The 23,940-nt window shown below is 42.1% G+C and overlaps 1 protein-coding gene across 4 annotated transcripts in view; it reads right to left on the reverse strand.

Moving 5' to 3' along the window:
* The window catches only part of LOC139454198 (vacuolar protein sorting-associated protein 35-like), a 108,423-nt gene that overhangs the window by 16,682 nt on the left and 67,801 nt on the right, over positions 1-23,940 (reverse strand). For all 4 annotated transcript variants that reach the window (XM_071235766.1, XM_071235767.1, XM_071235769.1 and 1 more), the window contains exons 10-14: positions 23,155-23,303; positions 21,835-22,042; positions 11,631-11,786; positions 2,033-2,155; positions 1,172-1,351 (exon numbers count right to left, since the gene is read on the reverse strand). In XM_071235766.1, the coding sequence (XP_071091867.1) occupies positions 1,172-1,351; positions 2,033-2,155; positions 11,631-11,786; positions 21,835-22,042; positions 23,155-23,303 (816 nt within the window). The remainder of the gene's footprint in view (positions 1-1,171; positions 1,352-2,032; positions 2,156-11,630; positions 11,787-21,834; positions 22,043-23,154; positions 23,304-23,940) is intronic.

Consider the following 23,940-nt stretch of genomic DNA (forward strand, 5'->3'; position numbering starts at 1 on the left):
GTGATGCAGGTCTCAGACGTTTACCACTTCGGTGAAACCCATGAGCACGGGTATGGTGCTGACAAACCTAGAAACATAATTGGGGTGAACCGGGATTCGAACCTACAATCATAGGTTTCTGGCGTGCCCAAGGGACGCAACTCTGCACAGCGAATCGCGGCGCCTTAGACGACTGGGCCACCTGTGCCCCCCAGGAGGCACCAGAAGCAGGTGCAAGTGGAAGTAACAGATACAGGTGCAAGTGGAGGCACTAGATACAGGTGCAAGTGGAGGCACCAGACGCAGGAGCAAGAGGAGGTAACAGATGCAAGTGGAAGCTCCAAATACAGATGCAAGAGGAGGCACCAGACGCAGGAGCAAGAGGAGGTAACAGATGCAAGAGGAGGCACCAGACGCAGGAGCAAGAGGAGGTAACACATGCAAGTGGAGGCACCAGATACAGGTGCAAGTGGAGGCAACAGACGCAGGAGCAAGAGGAGGTAACAGATGCAATAGGAGGCACCAGATACAGGTGCAAGAGGAGGTAACGGATACAGGTGCAAGTGGAGGCACTAGATACAGGTGCAAGAGGAGGCACCAGAAGCAGGTGCAAGTGGAGGCACCAAATACAGGTGCAAGAGGAGGCACCAGACGCAGGAGCAAGAGGAGGTAACAGATGCAAGAGGAGGCACCAGACGCAGGAGCAAGAGGAGGTAACAGATGCAAGAGGAGGCGCCAGACGCAGGAGCAAGAGGAGGTAACAGATGCAAGTGGAGGCACCAGATACAGGTGCAAGAGGAGGCACCAGACGCAGGAGCAAGAGGAGGAAACAGATGCAAGAGGAGGCACCAGATACAGGTGCAAGAGGAGGCACCAGAAGCAGGTGCAAGTGGAGGCACCAGTCGCAGGAGCAAGAGGAGGTAACAGATGCGAGAGGAGGCATCAGAACTAGATGCAAGTGGAGGCATCAGACGCAGGAGCAAGAGGAGGTAACAGACGCAGTCGTAAGAGGAGGCACCAGATACAGGTGCAAGTGGAGGCACAAGACACAGGTGTAAGAGGAGGCACCAGATGCAGGTACAAGTGGAGGCACCAGACACAGGCACAAGAACTTGGTAAGTTAGCTTACTCTCAACCTATGTAAGGAAAACCAATGGGGTAAAGACTTTATCTTTATTTCTTCAAGCCTTACCTGAGACATAAACTCATAGGCCACAGTTTCATAGTTGTCAAACTCAATCTGACCGGCAGCTAAGGCACCCTGTAGAAAAAGCCTGAGGGGAATCTCAGCCTGTTCAGCTTTAAGCAGGGCCCCGATTGTTTGATGACAAAACTGGAAGATCTTTTGACACTTCTTTTCCCAGTTCTCATCCTGTAAAGAGAGCATCACATTGCATGAAATAACAGTGAATGACACTCTGAAAGAAATCCTTTTGTTCAACTGAATCCCCTAACATTATTATTCATGTCCAGCTGATATCATGAAACCTTTGACATTGATACAGATCAACTTACAAATAATACAACTAACTTTGGTCTAATCTATATTTTTGTTAAATCACTCAATCTGTGCAAACCTATTATCATCTTCCAACTACTAACCTCAACCTTGAACCCAAATACTAACCCCACCCTGGAAACCCACAACTAACCTCATCCTTGAACCCCACTACTAACCTTATCCTGGAACCCCAGTACTGACCTCATCCTGGAAACCCACTACTGACCTCATTCTTGAATCCCAGTACTAACCTCATCCTTGAACCACACTACTAACCTCATCCTTGGCACCACCCTACTAACCTAATCCTGGAAACCTAGTATAAACCTCATCTTGGAAACCCAGTATTAACCTCATCCTTGAATCCCAGTACTAATTTCATCCTTGAACCCCACTTCTAACCTCATCCTGGAAACCCACTACTAACCTCACCCTTGAACCCGACTCCTACCCTCATCCTTGAACCCCACTACTAACCTCATCCTGGAAACCCACTACTAACCTCATCCTAGAATCCCAGTACTAACCTCATCCTTGAACCCCAGTACTAACCTCATCCTTGAGTGTGCAATATTTGAAGGCTAATCGATATGCAGCAAAGACAATTGGTGGTAACGTAAACTTGATTCTCTTGTCACCTCCACTGCCAAAGTGCTTCCGGGCAGTGTTGAGGATCTGTAACAAATCAGACACAAGATATTTGAATTATAGTATAACATGATCATAATGAACACAGATATAGAACATACTAATGGTAATAACAATGGCAAACGTCCCCACTGCTTTACTATATAAAACTGATTTTTCATCCCCAAGAAATTGGAAATTTTAGTATAAAAATTTATATACTTGTCCTATCTTATGCTTTTCATATCTTCTTCTTCAATCCTGTGTGGAAATGTGCTTGGACCATGTTTCAAGCTTCTGAAACTAAACCATTCACTGACACACACCCCAGCATCTCCATAGTTACATCCAGCAGCTAGGTCAAGCCTGTATAGACTACATTCGTGAGTTTGTACATGAGGAAACTTCATCTAGACAGTGTAATTTGAATTTTTTAATAAAATTTAAATAGTGTCTAGTGTCTAACCTGATACCTTACTCAAACGAAACATCATGAGATCGGGAATACATGCTCAACGTTTTTTCCCATATGTCATTGTACTTTATACAAATGTAAATGACATAAGGATCATGTGTGTATACCAGTTTATCTGCGAGAAATCGTTGCGCCAACACCGATGGACTTAACTTAGGGCATCCCTGACTGAGATGTTGCAAAGGTAGTTAGAGGCAAAAACTGTATCAGACTTCCAGAAGCACCCTCCCATGATCGGGAGAGGGTGCAGTTACTGTGTAGAGCCATGATAGAAGCAGCTGCTCGAGTCTCTAGAGGATTAGACGAAGTAGGTGGAGGAAGCCCAGCAAAGGTATACGCTTGAAGGATGATGGAGCACAGCCAAAGAGAGAACGTAGTATGGGAAATTTCCAAAGTAAATGCAGTCGACAGCAGGATGGAAAGTCTCATTCAAGAGCGTCTGTGGAGGCGAGACGCATCCAGATACAGTCAAAATGCTCGGACTGAGCACAGGGAGAGGTCTTCATGGTTATCCGATCCCAGGATCAATCAAAGCGAGATAATCGTAAATAACCGATCAGGTTGGCCGGTAAGTTGATTCTTTGCCACACAATCCCAATGAAGGCTGAGACAACTTCCGGATCTCTCAAACTGGACTCTGGTGACATCCAACGCATGAATTTCACTAACACATGCTGCAGTAGCCCAGAGCCAACAAGAAGTGGTTTTCAGTGTGATGGTCACAAAGTCCTTCTCCGCCAGTGGCTCATTCATGATCACAGGAAACCAGTTGTTGTAAAATAACATTCAGGTCCCACAAAGGGAGTTGAAAACAAGAGGCTAGTTTGAGCAGATGAATGATTGTAGTTCCACAACGGTGGAAACCTTTGCCCCTGAAGTGGTGGCAATGACAGAGTTAATAGCCGCAAGGGAGGTGGCTTCAGCTTCCGGGTTGAACCCGCTTGGAGTAGCCTTTGATGATAAGATTTGGCAAATGCAGAGATGGAGAGTTGCAAGGGACGGATGAAGCCACTGAGAGTCAGGCTGAAGAAATAGGTTATCTCAGAGCATGGACGATGGAATCGTTCGTCGGCCAGACTTAGCAAGGTGGGGAACCAACTACATGTTGGCCAATAGGGCGCGATCAAAGTCAGAGAGAGGTGACTGGTGGCCACTAGCTTCTGCAGGGCCCGGGGAAGGATCCCCGTCAGTGGAAAGGCACTGGCATTGAGACCTTCCCATGAAATTGCCAATGCATCGCGATCCCAAGCCAGAGCATCAGGGATGGGTGACCGGAAGCGGGAACCGGTCGGCATAGAAGTCTACTTCCGGGGCCCATTAAAGTTAGAAAATCCATTGGAACGATGCTGGATGAAGAGACCACTCTGTTGGTAATGGTCTTTTGGGTCTGGGGAGTCAATCATGTAGATGACGGAATAATGCAAAGGCCGTATCCAGGGTAGAGTTTATGTCCAATAATACCTGGGAGGGAGCGTTATATTGGTGCCACGTTGATAACAGTGGAGGACCTATCCCTGCCATAGGTAGAAGTTCCCGAGGGCGTGAGACCAGAGGTGCAGTCATACAAAGTGGACCAAGACTGTGAATCATGACAATAGTTACAGAATGTTCGTCGTTCAAGGGATCACTGACCATGGGAACCGTGTAAGTGATCATTATCAGCAGATAGGACAGTGGGAGAGTGAGAGCAGTGACTTGAATGCCAATCCTCGGAGCTGGAGCACCGATCCTTGTCCATGGAAGCCAATTGATGATCCCGTGTCGTCTCGTGCCTAAGATCCTGAGAGTGATGATTGGGAGAATCCCAGGTGGTAGCTGAGGCATGAACAGTAGAGCGTGGTATCTTAAAGGCGGGAGTGTGATCAGTCTCTTGAACATGAGCGTGAGAGGGAGTGGAATCGAACAGAAGAACAGAGGGAACATCTGCTCAAATCGAAGATTGTGAAGTGTTCAGGGTTTGTGATATCAACTATGGGGAAACTGTCAGAAATAGTATCATCTATGAGTGACAGTATGGGTTCTTCTGGTGCAACTGAGGACCCGGCTTTAGGTTTCTTAGATGATTTCATAGAGTGACGGTCAGACAATCTCCTATGATGCTGCTGTAGGTAGATGCAGAAAGCAGAATCGGACATAGAATGATACTCTGAACAACATAAGTCAAACGAGCACTGCCCGCAACAATCACAGCACAAGGAGTGGGGGTCTGATGTAGAGTGTGAACATGCCGGATGTTGTCTGTCCTTTTTGCCCATGGTGTAGGTTTTCCTAATTCATAGAAAACCTGGGAAAAAGCAAACGAATAACTTCACCAAGGTGTCAACCACATCAACACACAGGAGCGATGAGAAAGAGAATGAGTTGGCAAAGGTATACATGTGGTCAGCTCGTGCAAGCCTGCTGGGCAAAGCAGAACATAATTGACCTAGCTACTGGACGTAACCATGGAGATTCTGAGATGCATGTTTTTGTTTTAGAAGCCCACAGAATATGGTTGAAGCAGGTTTCCACATAGGATCTAAGAAGAAGATACTGAAGGTGTGAGATAGGGTACGTTAAAAAATATAAAAACTCAATATATTCTTACATGCGTGATGAACTAGTGAAAAAATCATTGGGTCACCAACACCAGTGAATCAAACATGAAATCCAGTACACTTACAGATTTGTGAACCTCAAGTAGTGTCAGTTACAATCAGCAGCCAATCCGAGGCATATCAATATTGACACAACTTTGTAATCATTACAAAAAATTATAAAACCAATAACCAGTTCAATCCTGATTGCAAAAACTATATCCGAATTATCAACTGTCACATCACCTTCACATTTATTACAAGCAATGTTATTTTTTAAAAACAGTGTTGCTGAGATGGCCGGAGGTGACCTCATCATTTTCACTCTTTGATATGGGATTCTTAAATTGTCAAGGTTTTTTCTGTTATTAATTACGAGAATATCGAGAAGTTAGTTTTAAATTAAGTACAAAATTCTGTATTCAAGACATTTGACAGTGACAATTCTGAACATTTGTGCGTGCACTGACAGGCATGTGCGCATTTTTTTCTCGGTGTCTGTCTGTCCATCTCTCGGAACAGGCATATGTGCCTTGAAGAGGTCCCTTATCACTGGTCAAGAGTGAGTGAATATGGTTTTACACTGCTTTTAGCAATATTCCTGCAATACCAGAAACGGGTTTCACATATTGTACTCATGTTGGGAATCAATCACTGGTCAAGAACACTTGGCACTGGATAATTAGCAATTGTCTGACCTGTTCGTTCAGAGACCACTTTTTGCCTTCTTTACGATCTGTTTAATTCCTCCTCAATTGATGACAGACACTGATGGGAGTGGAAATATCACGAGCGCGACAGTAAGTCTCAAAAGCCGTCCACTTGGGTCATAAAGGCGCCTGGTGGAAGTACGATGGGCAGCAGAGGTGGTCTTCGCTACCTGCTCGGAGTAACCTTTTGCTACGAGGGACCTCTGCAGATGTGCAAAACGTAAAGAAGGAGTGTTGTAAGAGACTGATGGAGCCACCGAGAGTGCGGCTGAATGAGGAGGTCGTCGCGTCGGCAAGCCTTAGCAAGGTGTGGAACCAGTTGAACGTTGGCCAATAGGGCGCGACCGAAATCAGAGACAGGTGATCGGTGGCTGCTACCTTCTGTAGTACCTGGGGAAGGAACCCTGTCGGGGGGAAGGCGTAGGCATTGAGGCCTTCCCACGAGATCGCCAACACGTTGTGCTCCCAAGCCCGAGGGTCGGGTCGGGGCCAGATAAAGTTGGCAAATCCATTGGAACAATTGTGGATGAAGAAACCACTCAGTTGGTGATGGTCTATCTAGTCGGGACAAAGAGTCTGCTATGACGTTGGATGTGCCGAGCGCGGACATGTATGTTGAGGGAGTTGATGAGATGAAAGAACTTGAGAGCAAGTGAGAGTAGGGACATCGACTTCATGCATCCCATCCCGTTGATGGACCACACTACCGCTGCGTCATGAGGCAGGACCTGAGGCGGTTGGACCAATGCGAAATCGCGAGAATTGCAGCCTTGAACTCAGGCTGTTGATGTGAAGGCAACGTTCTACGTCAGACCACCGCCCTGCTACTTGCCGATCTTGAAAATGTGCTCCCCAACCGACGGTTGAAGTGTTGACGAACAGATGGAGGAACGGGACGAATGGCGCCAAGGAGACCCCGTCGCAAACGTTCGACGTGACCAGCCACCATTGAAAATGAGGGTGGAGATTGAGCAGTAGAGAGATCAGCGTTTGACAATCATTGATTCTGATAAAGGGTGTGAAAAAACATTGAAGAGGTCGACCCCATACAGTGAGCGCCTGCACCGATGTTAGGAGGCCCAGGAGTTGTTGCCATTGGCGCAGTTGAAGCGGCTGTTTGAGTGCTAACGGTACGAGACGTTAAATCAGCGGTCGTGGGGAACGAACATCAAACCTTGCCGAACAGGGCTCCTAAGAATTGGAGACATTGGGTGGGAATGAGTTCCGACTTTTGTTCGTTGATTAGCCAGCCGAGTTGTCTGAGAAGACGCATTGTGAAGGCGAGTTGAAATCGGCATCTGCTTGAACTTGAATGCAGTCGTCTAGATAAGAATCGAACACGATCCGGCGAAGATGTAGGAACTTCGAGATGGGTCGGGTCAGGAGGGAAAAAAATGCCATGGGGCGGAAAAGTTCCAAATGGGAGCACCTTCCATTGGTAATGGTGGTCTTGACGGTGTACCCAATGGATGGGAATGTGCAGATAAGCGTCTTGGAGATCATGACTGACCATATAATCGCCGGGATGAATGAGTGTACGAAGGAGCGCGATCAACGTCATGCGAAAATGTGGTAGGGTTTTCAAGGTACGTAGCATTGAAAGTCTCCATGTTGATAATGAGCCGTAGTTTTAAACTGTCCTTTTTGGGGACAAGAGAAATAAGGGAATAAAACCCGTGGGTTGCGGGAAGTGACATTCGATGACGTTTTTTGCTAGTAACGTACCTTCAGTGTCGATCAATGTTGGCAGCTGCCTAGCCGGATATGTTCTCTGATGGGGATGTGCGTTGTAAGTGGCGTTGCGATCATCGGTAATCCATACTCTTGTTGACGCAGCTGCGTCACAAAGGGGTCTGCGAGCTTGGTCCAATTGCTTGCAAAGATCTTTAGTCTTCCATCTACGGGTGTGGTTTTAACGGGAACGGCTGAGGGGGGAAGTTCCCAGTCATCCAGATTTGAAAAGGAGTTCCTGCTGAACTTCCCTCTTGGGAAGTTTTGCCAGCGCCCTTGGGTCTGGTAAAGGAGACCAATCGACCCGAGGAGGGCTTCGAGCCCCGTTGACCTCTTCGACCATTGCCGCGCCCTCGAAAGGGATTAGGCTGGGAAAAAATAAGCTCACGTAAATTGCGCTGGGCAAGAACAAATTGGGGATATTGGTGATCCTCTTCTGTTGATCCTCCAATTGTCTTTTCTGGACGGCTGACTGTGGTATCCAAGTGCGTTAGGTCCTGATCTTCAACCACGTAAGACGAGGTTGAGCGCTTCTGAGAGTAGAAACTGTAGAAACTGGGTGGCGACCGTAGTAGACATGCCATGAGTGCCTGTGTCTTCAAGGATGAAGCGGGGGATATGGAGACGATATAATCGACGAAAGTACAGTAAGGCCGTATCTAGGTTAGAGTTAATGTCCAGTAAGACTGGTCTGGGAGGGAGCTGATCTTGGATGAACTAGCCGATGGAACTGCAAATCCGGAGAACCGAAAGTCCTCCACTTTAACTGCAATTTATCAGCTATTCAATGCAAGACCGATTTAGGTCCGCTGGTTCAAAAGTCCAAACCGAGGAAGGCGTTGACGAGGGATCTCAAGAACGCCTGACGGATGTGAACTGTCAGTTGATTGAGCCTCGATACCAGGATCGCCCGAAGTAGAGGTCGAACCACCCGATTCGGGAGGGGTCAAGCGGAAGGCAACCGAAACCAGGACAGGATCAGTAGGTTGAGTCCAGTGGATATTGCTTTCACAAGAGAGTCGAAGGATAGTTCCAAAGTCTGTTGTTGATCCCTCTGATCCCAATTCGTGGGTAGGATAGGTGGACAAGGGTCTGGAGGAGCCGACCTAGAAGAATTACGATCGGGCGATCTGTGCGCTGAACGAGAATGGCTCTGAGAATGACTTTGACGATCATGTTCTTCATACGATGACGAACGTCGATCCTGCGAACTGTGAGGCAAGTCGGCATAGCTGGCAGAAGAGCGGTAGTCAGGAAACCGTGAGTAAGGTTATCCGGACGCTGGTAATAAGAGTCATGGTAGATCGGGGAGGCATCCCATCCTCTGTGACGGGTCATGTAGGTATCAACCACCGACAAGGTCCCGTGAGGATAGCCACTATGGTGGTAGTCAACGACGTTATGACCGATCTCTGCCATAGAGAGAACTGTCCGACAGGAGGTTAATTGAAGACAATTTGCAGTGGGAATGATGACACTCATGGTAACTTGATCGAGAATGCCGATCCTGTGAGCGAGATCTTCGATTCTGTGAGCGAGAACATCAATCCTGTGAGCGAGATCTCCAATCCTCTGAGCGAGAGCAACGATCCTGGGAGCGGGAAAACGGATCCTTGGAGCGGGAACGCCCATCTTTGGAACGAGAGCTCTTATCGTGGGAGCGGGAGTGCCGAACTGTCGTCTTGGAGGGTGAATGTGAATGTACCAAAGTGTTACGATCTAAAACAATCCGAGATGAAGTCGTATCGACGGCCATATCTCTAGCCCCCGGGGACTGACAGACCGAGCACACATCGACCTGCATGTCTTCTTGTGGAGTGGTAGACAGGTCGCGAGTGGACAAATCGTCTGTAAGGAACCTGTCTGAGAGGGTGTCGTCTGTGACAGAAATTACAGGTTCGACAGGATTGTCTTTAAGGCGTGATGAGCTGGTACTAGCTTTGGAATCCCCTGCTTTGGAACGGCAATCGGCAATACAAAGACGACAATGTTGCAGGTAAACTTTAAAAGCCAAGTTAGTTAGGGAATGACATTCCGCGTATTGGGAACCCAGGGTGCACTGTCCCGGACAGTTGCAACATAATGAGTGGGGATCCGACGTGGAATAGGTACGTCTGCATTCTTTACAAGCAGGACGTTGATTGTCCTTCTTTCACATATTATTTAGGATGCTCGAACAACTTGGCGAAGGACAACAATTCTGTGATGTTTTAAACAGGGTGGGTGGCTCTTTTTATTTTCAGAAGCCGGAAACATGATTCAGGCACATTCCCACATATGATCGAAGAAGAAGGGAGAAATGCAAAGTGTGAGATAGGATAAGTTTACAAATGTACAGTTTTGCCCTGAACTATTATGGTTAAAGCACAAGGATGTTTAACCCTTGTATCTCCTTTCTGATCAAGCCCTCCTTTATGATGACATACTCCTTTCTGATTAAACACCCCTGTAAAATCCTTAGGGTTAGTTGAGAGTTAGGGTATGGGTTAGCTGTCTCACCTCTGAATGAATTAATCCCAGAGGAAACTTTATACAATTTTTATCATGTTTCGAGTTTCTCGGAGTAAAATGGCTACTGTTCATGCGCATCAAGGTCAACAATGAAGTGCTGATCACTTGGTAAACAGAATTATTCGTGACAGAATCCGTAGTCCTGTGTTAAAGTGTTGGCTAATAAGTCAAATTCAAATCATACATATTCAAGTTCTCAAAGAAAATTCTTACCTTGTTCATATTGTGTAATATTGACATATACACCCCTCCCACAAAAATAAAACAGAAAAAAAGCCCAAGGTATATCAGAGGCATATCAGGTATGAAATGTTACAGGGGGCTGCTTAATGATTAATAGTAAGACCCACATCACAGTGTAAGCACGCTTTACTGTCTAGTTCCAACTGTGTAACCTTGAGCCAGCCTCACCCAATCCAAGCATTTATCAGAAAAATTTCACATGGGTATATTAGATATACCTCAAGTATGGGTATATTCGATATACATCAAGAATGGTTATATTAGATGTACATCAAAAATAGGTATATCAGATATACATCAAGTATGGGTAGATCAGATATACATAAAAAATAGGTATATCAGATATACATCAAGTATGGGTAGATCAGATATACCTCAAGTATGGGTATATTCAATATACATCAAGTATGGGTATATTCGATATACATCAAGTATGGGTATATCAGATATACATTAAGTATGGGTATATTCGATATACATCAAGTATGGGTATATTCGATATACATCAAGTATGGGTATATTAGATATACATCAAGTATGGGAATATTTGATATACATTAAGAATGAGTATATTCGATATACATCAAGCATGGGGTATGGGAATATCTGATATACATTAAGTATGGGTATATTCGATATACATCAAGTATGGGTATATTAGATATACATCAAGTATGGGTATATTCAATATACATCAAGTATGGGTATATTCGATATACAGTGATCCCTCGCTAAAAAGCTACCTTCAGGGTCCAAATAATTGATGAGCGTTACAGATGATCAGCGTTTTAGAGGTAGATGACCAACAAAACAGTAGACATGCTCTGCCTACCTAACACGATCTACATTGCACGTTTCAGGAGTTATTTATGATTCATAGTGTAAAAAAAGAATTGATCGAGTATTAATAACTGCCATGCTTTACCTCGCGCTATAACCGAGTTAGCGCTATATTGAAGGGCGCAATAACGAGGGAACACTGTACATCCAGTATGGGTAGATTCGATATACATCAAGTATGAAGTCTCTACATGAGTAAACCAACTGCATCAGTGGCAGTGTTCAAATCTGAACAAGTGGGGCTGCTTGGTGAAAATGTATTTAATGGTAAAATACTGCCTGATTTCCTTCTTTAAAGAGTAACATTTAGTGCCACCTTCACCAACAACATCTGGCCATTTCTTGGTAACATTTACTTAATAATAACTTATCGCCAGTCAATTTTGTTGTGGTTTTCATCACAGAGTCACTCTCACATAGAGGTTTCTAAAACGTACCAAAAATTGCTGATTTGGATCTTCTGAGTCCAGCAAATGAATAAACCTGCCCATAAGGCCTTGTTCTTCAGCAAAGTCTTCAGGGTCATCTGGCTCTTCTGGTTGATCAGGCTGATCTTGGACCAGACAGTTGACTATATTCAAAATAGCATCAACCTGAGAGAGAAGGTACAGCAGTTAGTGTATTTATTTCAACTTCAATATCAATTTTCCACATACAAAAACAGTGCGTGACAGTGAGTATGTTTTTTGCAATATTCCAGCCATATCACACTAGAAATCAAACAATAATTACCTTTGTACTATAAAATCAAAAATAATTTTTAACAAACGACCTCTTCACTGCCAAACACATCTATTAGTTCACTAATGCAACTGCGAATGTGCTAGGTGCGAAAACGTCACTTCTTTCATCCAATAACCTTTATCAACTAAATGCAGATTCCTGATGTAATAAAGGTAGTACATAGCTAATCCAGATGGGGGGCCCGCTTACAAAGAGGTTGTCACTTTCCATTGATGACATCACTTCTGCTATCTTGTTGGTGATATTTACGTATATTTGTATATATGTATATGGCACTAATGTCTCAAATGATGCAATATCTAGGGCTGCTTGTACAGTGTTACATCCGGGACTGACAACCTTTCATCATCTAGATCTAGGATTGCAGACATTCATCAATGATCTGCCCACCAGACAAGTATTCAAGGGACAAATCACCTTGAATTTTTGGTACACCCCACGCCCGCATCCCCACCCCATAGCAGCCTCTTAGGATAAGCCACAGATTTACTTAACCAGCTGGATGCCGAGTTTTCATTCTGACTCACATTTTCCTGAGATCAGAAAAGTGAAACTTGTGCGAGAATTGCACTCACATGGCACTGATTACGCTGAGATGTAGAAAAAAGACACTGGTAAATGTTGTCCAAGAAATTATTCTGTGTTTAAAAACAGGAAATCTTTTTGCTTTTCATCGTACACCAATAAAAAAAAATACTGTGCAGCAATTTGGTTTTTTTAGCAGCTTTACGGTGACTGTGAGTGAACAAAATACTGCCTAATATCAGAACGACATAAATATTCTTCAAATTCAATGCAAAAGATAGCCTGCAGTAAATGACGAAAACTGATTTTCCTCTTTGATGTCAAAAGGTGACTAAGAGGTTACACATACAAAGAAAAGGGGGCATAACTCCGCTATGCTTAGCACTAGTTTATTGCAACTCAGGTCACTTGGTGAGAATTAGCTGTGAGTAAGGACAATATATTTGGGTTGTGTTTTAATCATGAGGAATTAAACTATTCCAACACAAATATTGATATTGAAACTATATACATTAAGGTATAAAAAACCCACAAGAAATGGTGAAATCATACTTCATAAAAAAAGAAGTAATAGCGAAATGGATGGCCCTATCTAACCTATTAATTACTCCTTAGATTCCAACATTCTCCTGATTGTGTAAATGTAATTTGACGAATGTTGCACCATTATTAATGGAGCACTAGCCTTATCATCAAATGTAATGAATTTCTAAAAGAATGACACCATTCTATTTTGACGTCATGGCTGTTTTTTTTGTGCCTTTGACAACATTGAAGAAAGACGACACTGGCATTTTGATTAATATAAATCTCCCCTAATTTTTGTTCATGGTATGGAAAATGTTGACGTGTAAACCGGAATATGACGCTTTTTCAACACAACATAAAATGACTGCTTTTACCATGTCAATAATGTCTTGAATATATAAACAATAAGTTAGTATACCATGCATCTCAATTAGACAAAACAAGCACCTGTTTGGTATCAATTTTGCGTAATCATATATTCAAAAGAATATTTCAAAGCAAACAAAATTATATTCAGTATTGGACATGTATTTGTTTATTATTATGTGATTATTTCTCTTCATCCTGTCTCAGAATTATACAATAAAAGAGGTGAAGAAAGCTCAATTGGTATAGAATTATTAGGATGATCGTAAGGTTCCACCAATGGGGTACATGGCACGGGTTTTATTTTTATACTTTTTACAATTCTTGGAGAAATAAAGTAAACAATATTTAAAATAGGATGAACCCTTTGATTATATAATGCAAAACGAGAGGAATAATTTGTAAATCATTTGTGACTAACGCGCTCCTAGCAAATTGTTTGATATCATTGTTCTGTATATCAAACAACATAAAAAATAATTCCAAGACCAAGACAATTCTTCTTAAAATGTGTGCATATTTTTTAACAAAAAATATTATCCATTTTGTTAAAGTAATATATTCACTGTTAGTTATAAAATAAAATGAAACGGCTATTCATGGACATTGTTTATATGAACTTACAATATTGATTATTACACTCCCCAGAAATACGTACATGTTGCAGTTACATTTACATTTCATCTTCTAACACTTGTCTAAAGGATAGAAATATCATATACAACACTATGAACTTCATATGGAACATTGACAAATAATCCAAAGTGAAATTAATTGTTTGATAAAATATGTATAAAAGATATGCAAAATCTACATCATAATTGAAACTGTAAATAGCAGGATACAATGATCATGTGAGCTTTCATTCAAAGACCTTCACCTCAAAGAAATTACCAAATATGTACAACATTGTTGACATATGACATCACTACCGGTGACTGACTTTTACAAAATGGCGCTGTCAACACTACGCAGGATTTTACAAGGGCACTTTTGTTGATCCAGGGATAGTATATACATAAATGTGACATGTAAGTAATAAGAAACATTCTGACAATCTGTGTACTGCTATTTGTTGTTATAAATTTCATTGAAACCAACGGAAATAGTCAGAAATTCTGATAAATACCGTTGTTGTTGTGCATGATTTTGCTTCAGTCATGGCGTCACACAGGACAACTTCTGTTGAAAATATCAAATCATTGCAATGTATCTACTCTTAATTTGCTAATTCTTCTACGATTCTCTCTCCATGCACATTTTGAAATTGTTGAGCCAATGTTTTCAACGAACAGACGAAAGGATAGTTCAAAATAGGAGAAAATGCTAGTCTAAAATCAGAATTTTGCTTTGTTTACATTTCAAACAAGTACAGTTTTTCGAGCACAGAGTTTGTTTTCACACCTAATGTATTTTGCTTGATTTCATCTAGACACTTTATCAGGGATCAGCTGATCGAGAAAACAAATTTACAAAAATCAGAGAAAAGTTGTTAATGATCTCACATTGTAGAGGTTTCTCGTGTTGTTGAGGGCGCTCTTCAGGGAACCAGTAAGTTGAGTCAACCAAGGGATTTTTCTGTCAGATACGTCAAGAAACATGGATTCGGGCCTGTAGATAAACAGGGCAAATCACCAAAAGGTGTGGTACAAAAGGCTCAAGGTCACCATGGTAACAATAAAGAGACATCATGCCAGGTCACCATGGTAACAATAAAGAGACATCATGCCAGCAGCGCTGTTTATAATGTGGTTCAACTAAACATTTGGCTCATGATTCCAAATGTCCTGCAAGGAAAGAAAAGTGCAAGAGTTGTGGTAAAATCGGACGCTTTTCTAAAGTTTGCAAGAAAGCTAGAAACTTTCCATATTCTTCAGTCAATGTTGTAGAAGGTGAAGAATGTTATGAACCAGAAGAAGTTCAGGTTCTAACAGTGAACAGTGTCACAAAAGGAATCTTTGCAAATGTCGCAATCAGTGGTGTGCCAGTCAAGCTACTCATAGATACGGCTCAGCGGTATCTATTCTGTCAGAAGATATATTCTAAGCAATTCCTTAAAGAGGCTCTACAGATATCAAAGATCAAGCTGACTGACTATTCCCACAAACCCATTGATGTGAAAGGCTGCTTCAGAGTTACAGTTGAGTACAAAGACAGTCATATCAAAGGGACTTTTTACATTGTGCCAAAAGGAAGGTGCATTCTAGGGCTTGACCTGATACATTCTCTTGACCTTTCTATTGTTGGCAGATAGCTGAAATGCAATGAAGTGGATTCTGTTGTCCTGGGCAATAAGCAGGGTACTGACCTTATTCAAGAGTACAAGTCACTATTTGAAGGTAGAGTTCTGGCCAAGGGATTCGTACACAAAGTGAAAATGAAGCCGATTGTAAACCAGTACAACACAAGTTACGCCTCTTGCCGCTTGCAGTGAGAGATAAATTATCCAGAGAATTATCTTGTATGGAAGAAGAAGGAATTATTGAAAAAGTTGAAGCTTCGGAATGGGTTTCTCAAGTTGTTGTTGCATGGAAGAAATCGGGAGAGCCATGAGTATGTGTTGACTTAAGAAAGCCAAATGAGGCTATTGTTGTGGACAAATTCCCACTCGCTCACAGTTGGATATCAAATCTGCTTACCATCAAGTGGAACTGGCAGAAGAAACTTGAGATTTGACAACATGCATCACCCATGATGGACTTTATCGCTTCAAACGAGTATGCTTTGGCCTTGCATCTGCACCATCAGCATTCCAGAAAATGATGTCGATTATTCTCAAGGAACTGAAAGGTGTTGAATGTCAGATGTATGATAAGATTATTCATGGCAAGTCTGAGAAAGAGCATGATGAACATCTTGTCAAAGTTCTTGAACATCTCCAGGACAAGTGTGAATTCCAAAAGTCCAGAATCCAAGTTCAGATCAGTTGGGATCAGGTGTAGAACCAGACCAGTCGCATGTGAAGGCTATCACAGATGTTCCACCACCTACCGATGCTGCAACCCTAAGATCATTCCTTGGCCTGGCATCATATTACTCCAAGTTCGTTCCATCCTTTTCCACTCAAGTTGAACCGATGAGGAGATTGATCAGAGGGGATGCTAAGTTTGTGTGGTCTCCAGAAGCTCAAGCTAGTTTTGAGAAAGTGAAGGCATTTATCCAGTCCAGTACTGCCTTAGCTCTCTTTGATCCAGACCAGGATACATTTGTTGCAACAGATGCCTTAGGATATGGAGAGAAAGAAGCTTTAGACTGTTTATGGGCATGTGAAAAGTGGCACACTTACCTGTGTAGACGAAAGTTCCAGTTGATCACAGATCATCAAGCACTGACTACACTCCTGCCTACAGGGACTAGACATCAGCATATGCACATTGCAAGATGGAATGCATGACTTTTGAACTATGACTATACAATTGTCTTTCGGCCAGGCAAAGAAAACTATGTTGCAGACGCCTTGTCACGTCTTCCAGTGCATGAAGAAATTACTGAAGATCCAGTTGAGGAGGATATAATCAATATGATTATGTCCGATGGAGTTCCTTCAATCACAGCAAGTGAATTAAAGCAAGCAACAATTCAAGATCCAATCTTGATTCTGATATCCCAATGTCTGCAGTCTGAGTGGCCCAGAAAAGACAAACTTGATGAACAAATGAAACCATTCTTTCAAGTCCGAGATGAACTTTCATGGTGCAACGGCTTGGTCTTCAGAGGAGAACAAGTAGTAATTCCAGATGCGCTCACTAGCACAGTCAGTTCCTTGGGTCATGAAGCACACCAAGGCATTGTACGCACCAAAGCAACACTATGCAAGCTCTACTGTGACTCCAACAGCATGGCCTGAAGGCCCGTGGGAAAAGCTGTCTATCGACATAGTGGGACCAATTGAAAGCCCCTGCTGACTGTCGTTTTGCTATTACGTTGGTTGACTATTTCAGTAAGTGGCCAGAAGTAGGATTCTCGGCAAGTGTTACAACAGAAACTGTCATCAAATTCTAACTAACAGTCTTCAGTCGGGAAGGATACCCTCTAGAAATTGTGTCAGACAATAGCTCACAATTTGTCTCCACTCCGTTTGAACAATTTCTGAAGGACAGAAATACCAAGCACATTAAATCTGCTCTGTACTACCCACAAGCAAATGGGCTTGTTGAGCGTTTCAACAGGAATCTGAAAAGCTGCATACAACTTGATAAAATCCAGAGTAAACCACTCAACTTTGTAGTGAAAGAATTTCTCTGCATTTACCGCACTACTCCTCATGCAACTACTGAAGAATCCCCATAATTCCTGCCACATGGTCGGAAGATGAGAACAGGTCTTGACATTGCAGGTGTCCCTAATGCTCCTAACAAAAGTTACGTCAGAATGCGAGTCACAGAAAAGCAGCTGAAGTACAAGGAGCGAGCAGATAACTTGAGAGGCGCAAAAAATCCAGATTTCTCAGTTGGTGATGAAGTAAGGATAAAGAAACCTGGTCATGTTCCAAAAGGGGAAAGCAGATATTCAGGTCCAACAGTAATTACTGGGCAGAAAGGACCTGCCACATTCATCACTCAGAGTGAACATGGAAGTCAGGTGTGGAATGCATCACGTCTGTCAAGTGTAAAGTCATGAGCTCAGGCACCAGAGATACCATCTGGTACAGAGAATCATCAGGGTGAAGCTCCAGACATTAACAGTGATAAAACACCAAATCAGGAACCAAGATGTTTGACAAGAGAAAGAAATTCTCCGGGATGGACCATAGACTTTGTCATGAACTGATAGGAACTGTTCCCATGAAGGTTATTGTGTGTTAACTTGTTTATGCTGAATTGAACTTTGAGTGATCAGTTTCAAGTAAGTTGCAGTTTTGAGATATCTTTCAACATGTGTTACAGTTCAGCTGAAGGAGTCATTCAGATATTTTAGAGTATCACTACATTACAGTATTACAGTATTACTAGAGTAGAATCTATCATGGACTCTAAACACCAGTTTAAGCAACTTCCTAGAAATGCACTGCTAGTACAGTTATGTAGTTCAGAATATTTTCATTGATAGTTATACTTGCATGTCTCCATAAGATGTAGGCTGTTTAAAAGTTTGTGCTGTTTTAGTTCAATGTGTAAGTAAGCCTTTCATTCTAAAGTGGAAAATATGTTATGGCATTATGTACACTCAATGTAGTTGTCTACGGGAGATAACTCTGGACAGCTTATGTTATAAAATGTACTCTTCAGTTAGGGAGTAAGAAAAATTAAATTGAGTTCCAATATGTCTGCCTGCATGTATGCCATGTGCTCTGTGTGAATTAAAACCCTTGTCTTACATTTCCTGAATCCATTATACATCATTTGGCGACAAAGACCATTTGTCATTTGATTCTAAAATGTATGAGGAATATGAGTATGTATGTATCACAGCTCAGTTTGAAATATACTTGATGTTACAGAAGTCTCATAATCGGTATACGTGAAACGTGATTTTGTACACACTATCCAATATGGCGGCAAGTTCACTTTGGCATTTGTGTTTGTGTATTTTCCAAAATATTCCAAACAATTCTAGGGTTTTTGGCGATGTTTTGGAATGATCATTGGCGATTTGACAAAAGACAGATAGCCATGATCACTAATATGCTATTTTTTGAAAATATTTCTCTGAGTAAATATAAGAAATTAAAGTTATCAAAACATGCTGTAAATAACATTGTGAGTAAATATTTAGTAATGTGTAAAAAATGGCGACATTTACGATTTACCTAATTTTTTTAGATCATTTTCAGTATTTTTGCTTTGCCTAAATTGCAAGTGGTTGATATCACAGAACTGGGAATTTCCCACATTATTCAAAACTGTGAAGTGTATCTGTCTGCCCGATGTATTTTGAATTTGATTCAAAGTGAAGGTTAGAGTGAAGGTTAAAGTGAAGGTTAAAGTGAAGGTTGGAGAGGAGGACATCGTGCCCCACTGATGCTGTATTTCTGCTACCACTGTATTGTCTGTCGCGATCAATACTGACAAGTGATTTAGCTGAACCTGCCATGCTTTGACAGCTTGGAATATAACTCTCACCTCCAGACAGTTATGCATCTTCCTGGCCATTTCCCTTGAACTACAACGTCATCCAAGTGAGCTCCCCATTCCTTACCTGAAGCATCTGTGTATAAGTGATGTTGTTGGGCGTTGAGGTGGTGGAGGTGGTGGAGGTTGAGTAAGGTCTAGGTCCAGCTCTCTGGTTGTGTTCATCCAGGCTTGTAAGATAACTGCAGCTTCCCAGTGTAGGTAACATCTTGGAGAGATGTAAGTGTACCTAGACATGACATCCGTCAACGGTACAACCTGATGGGCTAGTCATGTGTGCTTGGGTTTACCTTGACAAGTTGAAATCTTATGTCTTGAGAAGGCACTCTCTTGACTTGTCGGGATGAACCAGGAATCCCATATATGGGTGTAGTTGAGTGAGGAATGAGGAAGACTCATTTTGCTTGCTTTGCTTTGCTTTGAGACTTGTCCTGATCTGTCAATGTAGCCGTGATCTGGGTCAATAGCTACGGAGCAATCTATATGCTGAATGGTAGAAAGTTGTACTGAAACCTCTGATAAGGTTGACAACTTGAATGAATGGTGACTTGAAGATAAGCGTCATTTAAGTTTAGATTTATCATCCAATCTCCTCAGGTGAGGGAGCTCCTAAGCTTCTTGATCAGCATATGGAACTCAGGAGGCTGTACTAGATAATCCTTGTTGAGTACATGTCTGATGTAGTTTTCTTTGGAAATAGGAAGACTGGTGAGTAGAATCCCTTGTGGTGTCTGACTCTTTTAAAGTGCTGATGGTTTCCTTGTCTGAAGGGTTCTGTTTGGTCAAGTGTGAGGCAGCTAGCTTGGCTCCTGCCAGATGGAATCAGTGTGTCCTACGAGATGGATCACAAGGATTGGATATTGTAGGAAATGGAACTTGTAGCCTCTTTTTACAACCTCATGCAGCCAGGCACTGTCCGTAATATTCCTCATGTGCATGTTAACTAAATCCATCTCCCTGAACCTGATTGAAATGTTTATCTTGGTTGAATGGTTCTCTACTAACTCATGAGAATCTTACTTGCAAAGGACGGACAAGGAAGGGTATGGAAAACTTCTGACAGAGGTGTAGGTTCTGTCGGTTGCAAACGTTCTACTGAGTGGGGTTTGTTTACTAGTATCCTTTGGATGTTGGCCCTGCATAAGACTATGTAACTCCACAATAATCTCTGCGTAAGAGAACTACACGCTAAATTTATAAACAGGTAAAGTGTCCAGCTCTGCATACAGTTGTGATGTATCCTCCTATATGTAAAACAATGACTCCCTCCAACTCGAGCTGCATGAGCTACATGCCGAATAACGAGAAAAAGTAGCAGAAAGCTTGCTCTAACAGTGTCTCTAAGGTTGTAAAGACGGAAACATCTGGGTAAATCTCCACTACCGTTACAAGAAGTAGCCTGTGCTGATTCTGCTCTGTCCTCAGAAGCACAAGATGAAGAAGTATGTATTTTAGCTGATATTCTGAAAGATGTAAATTCTGATGACAAAAACAGCAGTTGGGAGATTTTGAGATCTGTCCCTTTTCTTTCACTCATGATCATTATAAACTTAAGGTATAAAATGTTATTTATGGTTATTATTGGTGATTGCAGATTGAGTCGACTTCATCTTTGTATGAATGAACTGCTCCATATTGAAGGGGACAGGAAGCCTGGCGCTTGCTGTTCAGCCACTCTGGTGCTGCAATCCGGAGAGAGTAATGGAGAATCCACTTCTCATCACCTTCATCAAACAATGTACTAATCAATGTGAAAATTCTCTCGTAAGCAGATTAATAACTAGTAATTAAAATGAATTAACTGTTGAAAAACTTACAACTTGACAGATCAAACCATTTGTGAGGTAAATACACTGGGAATTGTTTTCCTTGTTTAATTTAGCACACACAGGAAAGAAGTGAAGTCTTCCTGCCTTTGCCCATGAGCAGATGCTGTTGGTATATGAATACTATCTCCCTTAGGACTATTACATAGCTGCCAGTGAAGAGGGGAATCTGTTGAAAATCTAAGATTTTATAGTGAGGACAACCAAACTGCTGGATTTATGGCTCTGATGTAATGGAGGTTATGTATTCAAAGGAATTATTTATTCAACTAATTCAACTAGATATTTTTCTGATATTTACATGTTTACAAGTTGGTTGGTTCTCTAGTTACAATGGAGAAGATGTTTTTTGACATAGGTGACACAGACGGCAGGTCATGACATAATCACACTTAATCAAGTGAGCAGTAAAGGCAACTTGTCTGTCACAAAAATACTCAAAAACCATCAGTTCTCTCCAACTTGTTAAGATGTTGATATGAAAAGCACCCCACACAAGTAGAACAAGTAGAACAAGTTCTTTCTGATGCACAATTTATGCATTTTTCTTGATATCTAGAGACAAAACATTTTGCACTCACATTTTCCTGCAGTGGTATTTTAATATCATTTTCCAGGGCATTGTTGATAATGTAGCAGCTCATTATCTTTCGACCTTTGTAGTCAAAGTACTCAAACATGGGTCCATAGTGTTGAAGCTCTAGCACTGTGAGCAGGTTGTTGTATTGGTCCACTGGAATCTTCATTAGTCTCATCAGCTCTTTTGACACTGGGGTTCCATGCTCCAGACTACAACATGCACAATCTTGAGGTCATCTGCAGATGTCGCTAACTGAAAACCTCATCACCTGTTCCTAAATAGTCAAAACCACTCAACACATCCCTCCAGAAACATGTACACTGTAACCTCTCCACACATCCTCGAGAAACATGTATACTGTAACCTCTCCACACATCCTCGAGAAACATGTATACTGTCACCTCTCCACACATCCCCCAGAAACATGTATACTGTCACCTCTCCACACATCCCACCAGAAACATGTATACTGTAACCTCTCCACACATCCCCCAGAAACATGTATACTGTAACCTCTCAACACATCCCCCAGAAACATGTATACTGTAACCTCTCCACACATCCCCCCAGAAACATGTAAACTGTAACCTCTCAACACATCCCCCAGAAACATGTATACTGTAACCTCTCCACACATACTCGAGAAACATGCATACTGTAACTCCAACACATCCCCTAGAAACATGTATACTGTAACCTCTCCACACATCCCCCAGAAACATGTATACTGTAACCTCTCAACACATCCCTCCAGAAACATGTATACTGTAACCTCTCAACACATCCCCCAGAAACATGCATACTGTAACCTCTCAACACATACACACCCAGAAACATGCATACTGTAACCTCTCAACACATACACACCCAGAAACATGCATACTGTAGCCCCTCAACACATACACACCCAGAAACATGCATACTGTAACCTCTCAACACATACTCACCCAGAAACATGCATACTGTAACCTCTCAACACATACACACCCAGAAACATGCATACTGTAGCCTCTCAACACATACACACCCAGAAACATGCATACTGTAACCTATCAACACATACACACCCAGAAACATGCATACTGAAACCTCTCAACACATTCACACCCAGAAACATGCATACTGTAACCTTTCAACACATACACACCCAGAAACATGCATACTGTAACCTCTCAACACATCCCCCCAAAAACATGTATATTGTAACCTCTCCTAACATCCCCCAGAAACTTGTATACTGTAACTCTTAAAAGTTCTTCCAACTTCTGAATGCCTATAAAAGACTAGATCCATCTGAACATATGGAATGAATATGACTCACTGGTCCAAGTTGAGCCTGTGGAAGATCTCTTCTGTTGTCTCCAGCACCTTGTCTACATAGTCTACCTTGTCTGGGTAGCATTTCAGTGCCAAGTTGATCAGTGCAACTTGCAAAGCTACTATGTCCTCAGGCGGCATTTCAGGGCGATTCTGGAAGAAAATTAGTCCAGTGCAAACAGACCTAAAATGCAATCTACATGTGAAACAAGCATGAAAGACTCCCATCCCCAGCCAAGATGACATGTCCGGTTGTGTGCAAGGCAATTGCCCCTGTGAACTATGTTCATTGGAACTTTTGGTAAATGGCCTATTTGCAAGGACTAAAAAGATGATTAAACCAACTGTGAGGAAGTAGGTTGGTTCAGGTGCCAGTTGTAAATTGTGGTTTGTGTTTTTTTTACAATAATTCACTATAAATCTCGTTCAAGTTTATCAAGTGCTATATATCTCAATCAGGTAATTATCTTAGACCTATTTTGCAGAAAATCTAAAACAGCATGACAATTTCAGTACTGTACAAAATTTCATGGAAAATATATTTAAAACATAATGGATACATGATTCAGAAATGAACACTACAACCCATCTGGTTACGCTCTGGTAATGAAAGCAACCCATATTTGGGTTTACTCTAAATTGTCACTATGGAAGCAGCAAGAGGCACCAGTTCAGCATGTGTTTGATACATATGCAAAGTTTCATAATTATATATCACACCATTTCCGAGATATGCTCAGGGAACGAATGTTACACATATTTGAGTCTACGTCCAGTTTGTTGCCACAAA

Source organism: Haliotis cracherodii, unplaced genomic scaffold, assembly GCF_022045235.1.
Source record: "Haliotis cracherodii isolate W230 unplaced genomic scaffold, xgHalCrac1.p SCAF_10, whole genome shotgun sequence".
Classification (NCBI taxonomy): Eukaryota; Metazoa; Mollusca; class Gastropoda; order Lepetellida; family Haliotidae; genus Haliotis; species Haliotis cracherodii.